The sequence below is a fragment of the Lathyrus oleraceus genome, chromosome 3 (assembly GCF_024323335.1).
Source record: "Lathyrus oleraceus cultivar Zhongwan6 chromosome 3, CAAS_Psat_ZW6_1.0, whole genome shotgun sequence".
Classification (NCBI taxonomy): domain Eukaryota; kingdom Viridiplantae; phylum Streptophyta; class Magnoliopsida; order Fabales; family Fabaceae; genus Lathyrus; species Lathyrus oleraceus.
Genome location: NC_066581.1, coordinates 33,939,186 through 33,950,225, shown reverse-complemented (window position 1 = coordinate 33,950,225; position 11,040 = coordinate 33,939,186). Strand labels below are relative to the sequence as shown.

Sequence of the window (11,040 nt, the reverse complement as noted above, 5' to 3'; positions counted from 1 at the left end):
CATAAAAAAATGTTTCAAAAAATGATCTATTTTTTTTTTAATATATATTTTTTAATTTTATTTTTTAATTAATATTATTTTTATTTAATAAAATTATTATTATCTATATTTTATGTATTCATTATTTTTAATATGTGTGGGGAGTAAATATCTAGAAGAGTCGGTGTTTAGATAAAAAAATTTATGATTTAAATAAAAATAAAAATAATTAATTTTAACATAAAAAGAAGCCAACTTTATTCGCTTGTGTTCCGAAAGAAGCCAGTGTCATGGCTTCTTCAACAATGGGTTTCGGAGTTTCACCCATTTCCACCGTAACGACAACAACATCTCTAAGAAAACACCGCCGTAAACTCCAAGTTTATCAACCACCACGTAACTTAGATGTCCTATCTTCCGAATCCGATGCATTCAACAGAGCTTCTTCTTCTGTTTCTGTTGAAACAAACCAAAACGGTTCTGCTATCAAAGATGTAGTAAAAAGCAAGGTCCCTTCATCATTGAGTTCTAGAGTTGTTGATGTTGATGATGAAGAAGCTGGTTTGGCACCACTTTGGGACGATGGATATGGAAATCGTACGGTGGAAGATTACTTTGCTGCATCCAAAGAGATTTGCAAGTTTGATGGTGGGCCACCACGTTGGTTTTGCCCAATCGAATGCATTCATCCTTCCAAAGATTCTCCCACTATGATGTTTCTACCAGGTAAACCACTCACTACTATCTCTACAAAAATCATTTATGCCATTATTTTAAAAATAATTAATTGTTTGAGTGATTAAATTCAAAATAAATTTGGATGTGAAGAATTTTTTTTTTGTTTGGTTGGTTTTGATGATTATGTTTATTATATTTGGATGTGAAGAATGGGTTGGTCATGTGTAGTTTTTGGATTTAAATATTGTAGGGATGGATGGGACTGGATTGGGTCTATCTTTGCATCATCAAGCTCTTGCTAGGTATGTTGTTTTTACTTTATTCTATTGTATTGTATAATAACGGAAACATTATTATAAATTTGAATTTGTTTAATAACCACGTGTTTAGGTGATTAGAGTAAGTGCTTTTATAATTAAATTGTATGTAGGAGACATTAGTCACTTTCACTATTTTTGCTGTTGGAAATTCTACTTGAAGGTGATTAGGTGATTAGAGTAAGTGGTTTTACAATTTAATTATTACTAGTTCTGTTGTCAATAACATGTCAATGTCTATGTCTCTAAGCAAGATAGTCAAGCAAGAGATTTTAAGTAGGATAGGATGGCATGTGAAACATCCTAAAATTAGGATAGTAGTATGATACTTAAGATGTTATCGAAGGGCAAAATGATATTTGACATATATATATATATATATACACACACAAAAACATTAAAGTTATTAGGGTTGTCTACAGGGGTTGGATCGGATTTGACCTAATCCGTTATCCAACTTGTTCAAATTTCAATGGGTTGGGTTCTTCGTCTAACCCCTCAGTTTCATTGTTAATATCAATCCCAACCGATCCGTTAATTTATGGGTTGGGTTGGGTTCGTGGTTGTGTTTCAAATTAACTCAATACAATCATATTAATTTAAAATACTCAAATTTGATGAAACATATCATATAATATCTAATAAAATTCATTAACACAACGTAACATTGGATAATAGTATAAAATTTTACAAAACATGTTATTTCCATAAAATATATAACTTGGAAATGATACAAAAGAAAATATGATAATATTTAATCTTAGAATTAAGTAAACTCATTTATCTAATAGTATTATTGATGGACAATAATTTTTTTTTGAAAAAATTATGATTATTAATGAGATATTAGTTTTATGTTTTTATTTAAAATAATAATAAAAAAATAATAAGAAATTACTAAAGGCAAGTCAATAGATTGGGTCGACGGGTTGAAATATTCAAATCCGATACCCGAACCAAATCTATACGAGTTGTTATGAGTTGGGTTGAGTATCCCGGTAAATGAATATGTTTGAATAATTTATGGATTGGTTCGGTTTGAGTCAGCTAATTCTTGAATGGATCCGTACCCATGAATACCCATAAAAATTATAATACATAGACAAAATAATCTATAAATCACAAAATTCAACAAATTTGATTAATAGCTCATAATCATCCTTCCATAATTTAACAAGTTCAAAAGAAAATTTGTTTAAAATAAGTAGCTCAAAAAATATAAATCTAACAAACAAGTCTAATCATAGATTTTCAATTTCAATGGTGTTATTATTTTAAATTTTCTTTAATTTAGATGCCAAATTACGCCATCCTTATAATTTAAACTAAATCTGCGATGAACTCTTTTACTTTATTATGCTGCTCATATATTGTACTGATTCCAAGTTTATTGTGCTGTTCAGAAGATTTACTCTATGTAGTTTATATTTTTTGCTTCCTCTTATTATCAGATTTGCTTTTCGCACAACAGGTTTTTTGAAGTTCGTTGCTTGCACATTCCTGTTCATGATCGAACGCCATTTGAAGGTCTTTGCTTTTTAACGTATGCTTTTGTCAACTTCCTGATGTTCATTATTATGAATGAAGCCATTATTGTTGTGCATTATTATTTATTTGTTCATGAACTGAAAGCTTTTCCTTTTTGTTTTTTTGATTTTATGAAGGACTGGTGAAACTTGTTGAAGAAGCTGTTAAACTTGAGTATGCTCAATCGCCAAAGAAGCCGATTTATCTGGTCGGCGATTCCTTAGGTGGATGCCTTGCACTTGCCGTTGCCGCTCGTAATCCAACCGTTGATCTAATACTTATTTTAGTCAATCCTGGTTAGTCTATCAACGTTTGTATTCTTTTTGTCCAATTTATTCACATATTTTATTTATTTGCTAATGTTTTTTTCCAATTTGAATCACAGCTACATCCTTTGGTAGATCTCAGTTGCAACCTTTGTTACCTATCTTGGAGGCTATGCCGGATGAACTACATGTAACTGTTCCATTTCTTCTTAGTTTTATCATGGGTAAACAATCTGATTTCTCAACACTCTCGACTTTTCCATTTGCATTTTCATCAGGGCCGTCTTTGAGAGCGTGCAAAGCAGATTACCACACATAACTAAAAATTTGTCATGGTTAAATCGTAGTTAAATAGAGTCTTATAAAATATTTGTCACGGTTAAATTGTGGTTAAATAGTGCTTAGCTTCTATTTCCAAAAACTTGAGATGGTCTGATTTTCAGTGTGATATAATCCTTTTGCATGTCATTTTTCACACATAATTTCATAACTTCAGGTGAACCGTTGAAGATGGCATCAGTCAATATTGGAAACGGGCTTCCTCCTACGAAGATAATGGAACAACTGTCAAACAACCTTACTTCATTGCTGCCATGTCTTCCTGTAAGAAGCTTTTGACTTTATGCTCTAATGAATTTACCTTGTAAACTTGTCGGTATCCCTTATTTTGTAGTAGTATCCATCTTTTCCTCTATCATTTTCCATTTACTCTGTGTGATCTATTGCCAGGAGCTGGCTGATATTATACCAAAAGACACTCTACTTTGGAAGATTAAACTTCTCCAATCAGCTGCTGCATATACTAATTCGCGTCTGCATGCTGTCCGAGCTGAAGTACTTGTACTTGCTAGGTTCTTATCTCTCTATTATTGGATGTCTCATTCAAATGTATACATTGCTTTTAAGTTGGTTTTCTCAAATTGGTTTTTGAGATCGACGATGTTTCCTTTCTAGTGGCAAGGATAACATGCTTCCCAGTGTAAATGAAGCTCAAAGACTCGCGGGTACGTTGAAGAACTGCAAAATTCGTATCTTTAAGGACAACGGACACACCCTTCTTTTGGTATGTGTTATAGATAGAGATACTTACAACTATCATCAACACTAATCATGCGACTTTTTTAAATAAACATGTGACCTAATATTATTTCTGATTTTGATCATTCATTTGAAATTGAACCATTGGTCAGTGTTTAGGTCTAGTGGAAGGATAATCTCTTATAATGTGTCGAACAACCGTTTGAATGTCATGTCTGATGAAAGAGACAGGACCGTCTTTGAGGGCGTGCAAGATGGACAACCGCAATTAGCCCAAAGTTTATTCTGTGATTAAATAGGGTCTCAAAATGTTTGTCACGGTTAAATTGTAGTTAAATAGGGTCTCTATTTTGTTTTGTCGTGATTAAACTGTAACTAGTCTACACAGGGCCTCCAATAACTTGAGACGGCTCTGGAAGAGGCTTTTGACATTTAGTGTGTATTCCTTAAATATGATTTCTTCTACCTATGTAATCTTCGGTGGTAACAGCTGCATCGCAGTTGATTAATTATGCTCTCCATGGTAGTGCAGGAAGATTGTATTGGTCTGCTAACAATCATCAAGGGGACTTGCATGTACCGCCGTACGAGGAGGCATGATTTGGTCATGGACTTCATTCCCCCCAGTATGACAGAATTCAGATACGCAATGGATCAAGTAGTCGGGTAATTTGTTTTAGCAATATTATGCTTGCCACATTGAATAGATACAGATTTTCATTGCTAATATGTTATTGACATGATGTGAATGACAGATTATTTCGCTCTGTTACCGGATCTGTGATGTTCTCTACATTGGAGGACGGACAGATAGTAAAAGGTCTATCAGGTGTTCCAGATGAAGGTCCTGTCTTATTCGTCGGTTATCACATGTTGTTGGGATTAGAACTTATCTCACTTACAGATGAATTTTTAAGTCAGAAGGGTATTGCTCTTCGCGGAATAGCCCATCCTGAACTGTTTACCGGAAAAATGGAGAGTACTTCTTCCGAGTTTTCTATGGTTGATTGGGTGAAGATATTCGGTGGTGTGCCTGTATCAGCAAGCAATCTTTTTAAATTACTTTCAACTAAATCTCATGTTCTCCTATATCCTGGTGGTGCTCGCGAGGCTCTCCATTTCAAGGTTCATCAACGACTATCTTTATTTAATCGTATTTTCAGTCCGAAATTATTTTACACTCTTACATTTTCCATGTAAACTTATAATGCCAGGGTGAAGAATACAAGTTGATTTGGCCTAATCATCCAGAATTCGTGAGAATGGCGGCACGATTTGGCGCTACCATTGTGCCGTTTGGAGCTGTAGGCGAAGATGATATAGCTGAAGTAGGTTTCTTCTTTTCTCTCCAACATCTTTAACATTTTTTGGTCAAGTAGCCTGGTGGCTGGTGGGATGTCGCGGGTTTGAACCTGCGTCCCTGTATCTTATGTCTCTGCACAGCTATCAACTGAGCTGGTTTAACGGGACTCTTAATATTTAAGTATATGTCGAATGTATTGGACTTTTTCTGATTGAATCTTATTACAGATAGCTCTTGACTACAACGACTTAATGAAGATTCCGATACTCAACGATTACATCAAAGATCTTAATCGAGACTCGGTCAGAATTAGGTAATTATTCTTCACTTGAGTTTATGAAATGTGATTTTATTCAATAGGTCAAAGAATGTGATATTTTTCAACCTTTAGAAACGAGGAAAGTGGCGAGGTGGCGAACCAAAATCTGTCATTTCCCGTGCTTCTACCGAAAATACCGGGCCGATTTTACTATCTATTTGGGAAGCCAATAAGATTGAAAGGCATGGAGAATATAGTAAAAGACAGAGAAAATGCAAACGAATTGTACCTGCAGATTAAGTCTGAAGTTGAGAAAAACATAGATTACTTGATCAAGAAGAGAGAGGAGGATCCTTATAGGAATTTAATAGATAGGAAAATGTATCAGACATTTTATCCTTCTGAAACTGATCAAACCCCAACATTTAAGCCATGAAAATTTGTTGATATCATACATTATGTTATTCTTTTTTATGTAACATAATTATTTGGAAACTGTGGATGATGATGATCATCATTATAATAAAAAATAATACTGATTTTCTTTATTTATATAAAATATTTATGGTTTCAATTAAATTCTCCTATGTAAGCATAATACCTATTCTGCCATTCTTTGCAAATTGAAATGAACTAAATTTTTGTGTTAGTCAATGAAGTTAAATTATTGATATATTGGTTGATCTTGTTAACAATCTTAATGATGATATATAGGAGAGTCTAGAGCTCTTCTAAATTTGTATATAAACTTTTGTTTGAATTTATTAAGACACAATCAAATCAAGCTTGTCATAGTTTATAGCTCAGACATTTTTCTTCAACTTTCATGGATTCCATTTTGGTGAAATTATAGATACAACTTACTTTGCACAGAATAGGAAATGTTCTAATTAAAGAAAAACAAATATGCCTAATTATAATATACACATTCTATCTACTGATCACAAGTAATCAAAATTGAAACGGACATAAGATCGGAGTAGATATGGATTCAAAGTTTAAAGGTTTAATCGAAGTCGGACCGAGGTTCAACCGAAGGTAATTAAATATAAAATAATTTATATTTTATAACATTAAAAACAATATTATATTATTTTTAGAAAGAAAAAAAAATCATATTTTATACATAGATATAGTAGTTTAATAATGTTAAAAAAATATTTAATAATTCTGAAAATTATTTATCTCATCCATGGAAAAATATTCAATGGAGTAGAAAAACATCAAAAACTCAAAATGTCCCTCAAATTTCGGAGTTGCATCTCTGGACGTATCTTGTCTTAAGTCAAAATGTTACAATTTATCCGGAGATGCATATTTGAAATATTTTTAAAATACACCCATGCATCCTCTTTGAAAGATCTATTTTAAACATTTATTGATTTAGAGATGCATCTTCGTTTAGGATTTACGGAGATGCATCTCCGTAACCCATCAAAACAATGCATGTTAAGTTAGTTTTATGGTCTTCTCTGCCCCTCGTCCTTAGACGTTATCTCCAGTACATCAGTGTCTCTCGTGCATCCGTCATAGTGGCATCTAGGATCTCACTCACCTCAGAACCATCAGGAAAGATGCTTCTATCAATGCATGTCTGCGTAATCTCCACAATGCAACGACATCTAGGCAATACATCATGAGCATGACCTAACCATTCATCCTCCTCCTCTAGTAGGCATGAAAACATAACCCGTACCCGTGGATATACATCCGAACCCGCCTCGAATTTGACGGGGAAAATCCGTTTTGACTGGGTTTGGGTTTTCCCCGATTATAAAATATGGGGATGGGTCGGGTAATGGGGATACTAGTATTCACCCCGAATCCGTCCAGTTTATTTTATCATGTACATTATAATTTATTTTTGAGAATTTAAAATATTAAATATGTGTTCAATGTTTTTATATTTTAATTTTAATTTATTATTTAAAATATTTGAAATGTATAAATGAAATTTTTTAAAATTATTTTATTTTATTATTTGTAATGTAATTTTGTTTTGAAAAAAATAAATATTTATATTAAAAAAATTGATTTCACTAAATGAATAGTAGCGAGGCAGGGTTACCCGAACCCGTTTGGGACGAGTTTGGGTTTTGATTCTTCATCCCCGTTTGGGTTTGGGGCGGAGAACGAGGATTGTTTGGGGATTCGGGTTTGGGGGAAGTAAAAACCGTCCCCGACCTGCCCCGTTGCCATGTTTATCTCTAGTATCTCTTGATGAGATGGTCTCGGTGAATCTCTTGAAGCAGCCTGCACCATATATGGATGTGACACCCTAAAGAACCATCTGATGTATCCGTCTACATAGCTCCAATCACTCTTAGCTATGGTACTTTGCGCCTTTTTTGATACCAAACGACTAAGATAATCATCAAACATGACATCCATATCTCTATGTGTCATAGTAGGAGGAGCAGAGACAACGCGATGTCTAGGAATAGTCAGGGTGTAGTCGAACTACTGCATGACGCGCTCAGGAAGATGAGAAAATGTTAGACGTAAACCACAAGTCAATCATCTAGAGTATAACACTATATCGTCAAATGGCCGCATCTCACGGTGATCGACATAGATGTTAAAGTGCATATCCTTGGCTATCAAGCGGTCAAGATATACTCGAAACAACTATATCATTTGGTTTCCTATGAGCGGGACAAATGCAGAAGCACGCGACATATCCTAAGTATATGTCAATACACACAACCAGCTGGAGATACGTGTGAAGTGGTGGAGGATTCAAGCTTAAAAAAGTGTTGGAACACACGAATCATTAGTAAAGCCGCTGCAAAAATGTAACGAAATGACACACAAACACTAAAAGACCAATAAATATTACCGTAAAAAGTGTGATGTTGTCTGTCACCTGCTTCGTCTTCCACCTACAGTCCTCGGATAACTTAGAGTACAAGCAGACCAAACAAGCGGCCTCCTAGTTGTACTCATGGATCCGCTCAAACCTCGAAGTATCGTACGTAGATGACATCCACATAAGTGGCACTCTTGTCCATAAAAATGGTAGTGTCAATCATATATAACAAGTATGCTCTCATATGATACGCTCTATGTTGCCTCATCTGCTCGTCATCACCTCTAGACTTCTCTACTCTAAGCAGCGCAAATGTATATACTTTTTTCAGGAATTCAAACCTAGCATATTCCCCTATGGTTTTTTCCATCTCCCTCGAGGCAGTCTTTGGGTCAACTCCCAAATAGTCTACCATCAACTCGAGTGTCTCATCTTTACAAATCCTTCCATGATTTAAAATCTTCCCCCTAATCGGAAGAAGCAGACACGACACATCGTTGAGTGTGATAGACATCTCACCAAGTCGTAGATGAAATGATGAGGTTTCAGTGTATCGTCTCTCCACAAATGCATTAAGCATCCTTTGGTTCATCGTAACATAATTGGTCTTGCATAAGTCATTCATGCCAAATAAAGACAAAGCAGCCTGAAACCACTTGTCATTAGGCTAATGCAAGCCAATAATCTTTCACCCATAGTTAATAAATTTTAGTGGATCACGGTCCTGCGGAAAAATAAATCATCGTCAAAAATTTGTAATATAATAATAAAAGTAATTTAAAAAGAATGAATCCAACTAATTTTACCTCTTCGTCCCATATATGTTTGGCAATATGGTTCGGGTAAAAAGGCAGCAGTGACAACTCTAACAGGCTCCTCCAAATACCCGGGGTGGCACTGGCTCATCAGCCTGAGGTGACACTGGCTCATTATTTTGAGGTCCCTCAGGTGTTTGGGGTGGCACTAGTGCCTCAGGTACCTCCGGTGACTCGGGTACCTCTAACGTCCGAATAGGTGAAACTTGTCGCCTACAGAAAAATGGAAGCAGTGATGCATCACTAGGTGACACTCGTCTCCTACGGGAAGAAAAAGGTGAAGATATATGAATCCCAGAAGTCAAAGTCTCCGTGTGAACCAGGCTAGAGGGAACATGAGCCTCTTAAACCTGACTTTTTCCCCTCCAGACAGATGCATATTGTGGGAGGAGCCTCAGTCTTTCATCTCTATCAACTATAATGCATATAAGTAAACTAGACAAGTGTCAAACAATTACTACAAGCAAGAAAAGAAAAAAAAAAGCAGACAAATAAATTATGGAGATGCATCTCCGGTTCCTAAGAATCCAAAAGTTGAAAAATTACAGAGATGCATCTCTGGAATTTCCTATAACTTTCATCTTCGTTAATGGTGCTAATACAGACGACCAAACCCTAAAAAATAATGCATTGATCGTTACTTCTAACTATCAAACACATTTCTCATAATGTATCAACTATCAAAATGCATAAACTATGTATTTCAATACCTAATCATCAATTTCTCCAAATTTATACAAAAAATAAAAAAAGTTTACAAAAATAAAAAACTTACAAATTATAAGTTTACTTATGTGTTGAATGAGTTCTTTAATGTACTTGATGTTGATGGAAGAAGTTTTGAATTTGATTGATTGATTTTGAGGAAATGTGAATTGCGAGAGTTTGAGAAAGGTTTATAGTTGTTTTTTTAAAATGTTGAAGGAGAAGGGGTTCTAACACGTTTCAGAACAAATAGCGTTCAGAGATGCATCTCCGTAATGTACACGAAGATGCATCTCCATAGTTTTCATATTAACTCAGAATGTTATTGACTTAGAACGCGTTAGGAGATGCATTTCTGGAATCTTAGGACATTTTTGTATTGTCACGTGGTGTCTAGTAATACATAAGGTGCATTAAGAAAGTTTCCTTAGATTTTATATTTATATTTGGCACAAACCCAAATCAATTGGTAACCTGATGACTTCTCGGCAAGTGTACTGATAATGTCGCAGTAATAAAATAAGATCGAATCTATAGAGACTGCTATTTAACAAGACAATATTGTGCAATGCGTATAAAATAGTAAATGGGGGGAAGGGGGGTCAGGTTTCAAATGCGAAAAGGAAATAAAATGTTCTGACAGAAATGCGAAAGCGATAAGATTGTATATAGAATTCCCTATTTCTGGCGAATTAATAAAATCGCTATACCTAATCCTTTGGCGTATAGATCACTCATCTATACTTGAAGGTTTCTATCTCTAGTCCACCAGCGTAAGTAAGATTAGGCAATGCAATATTGCGTTAATTATTAAGCCACTACTCGGAGTTTCATATCCCTAGTCCACCAGTGTAAGTAAACAATTTTCCATAGGTCCAACATATAAACTAATGGTCAATATTCTGTATGTGCCCACAATCAAATTAAAAGAGTATCCCACATAAAAAAATATTACGAGCAAGGTGGAATCGAATAGAATTATAAATCAAATTATTCATGCAATATCAAATCAAACATATGTACCAACAATGTCAAACTAGGTTCATCAAATACAACCTAACCTAAAGAGAATTAGTTATTCATAATACAAATTACAATACCATAAACAAATAAGAAGGTTGCATAAAAAATCCCTTTAAAGAATTGATCTTCAATGACTTTAAATACTCTCCAAAATCACTTATGGTGCTGCAAACCCTTGCCAAAACGTGTAAAATTTATAACCCTTGAAAAAAAATACTAATCTTCCCCTTTTAAAGCCTTCAGAATGGATCAGAACTTGTCAGAAAAAGTCCAGAAAAGGGTCAGGAATGATCTTAAGAATTACACAATGATTTGTAGCGG

General features: G+C 34.6%; 1 protein-coding gene across 1 annotated transcript; it reads left to right on the top strand.

Moving 5' to 3' along the window:
• The first annotated feature begins 218 nt into the window (after positions 1-218).
• LOC127132305 (phytyl ester synthase 1, chloroplastic) lies at positions 219-5,915 on the top strand. Its single transcript, XM_051061218.1, has 13 exons — positions 219-705; positions 908-959; positions 2,446-2,501; positions 2,639-2,797; positions 2,887-2,991; positions 3,264-3,370; positions 3,497-3,618; positions 3,722-3,830; positions 4,338-4,471; positions 4,561-4,930; positions 5,020-5,133; positions 5,336-5,421; positions 5,500-5,915. The coding sequence occupies exons 1-13, from the start codon at positions 270-272 to the stop codon at positions 5,801-5,803; spliced, it is 2,154 nt and encodes a 717-aa protein (XP_050917175.1). The 5' UTR covers positions 219-269; the 3' UTR covers positions 5,804-5,915.
• Positions 5,916-11,040: the final 5,125 nt, after the last annotated feature.

Excerpts from the sequence above, each read along its gene's own strand:
- LOC127132305 (XM_051061218.1), top strand. The coding sequence starts at position 270 with ATGGCTTCTTCAACAATGGGTTTCGGAGTTTCACCCATTTCCACCGTA. Across the intron at positions 3,371-3,496 it reads CATTGCTGCCATGTCTTCCT|GAGCTGGCTGATATTATACC; the intron begins GTAAGAAGCTTT and ends ATCTATTGCCAG. Across the intron at positions 5,422-5,499 it reads CGAGACTCGGTCAGAATTAG|AAACGAGGAAAGTGGCGAGG; the intron begins GTAATTATTCTT and ends TTCAACCTTTAG.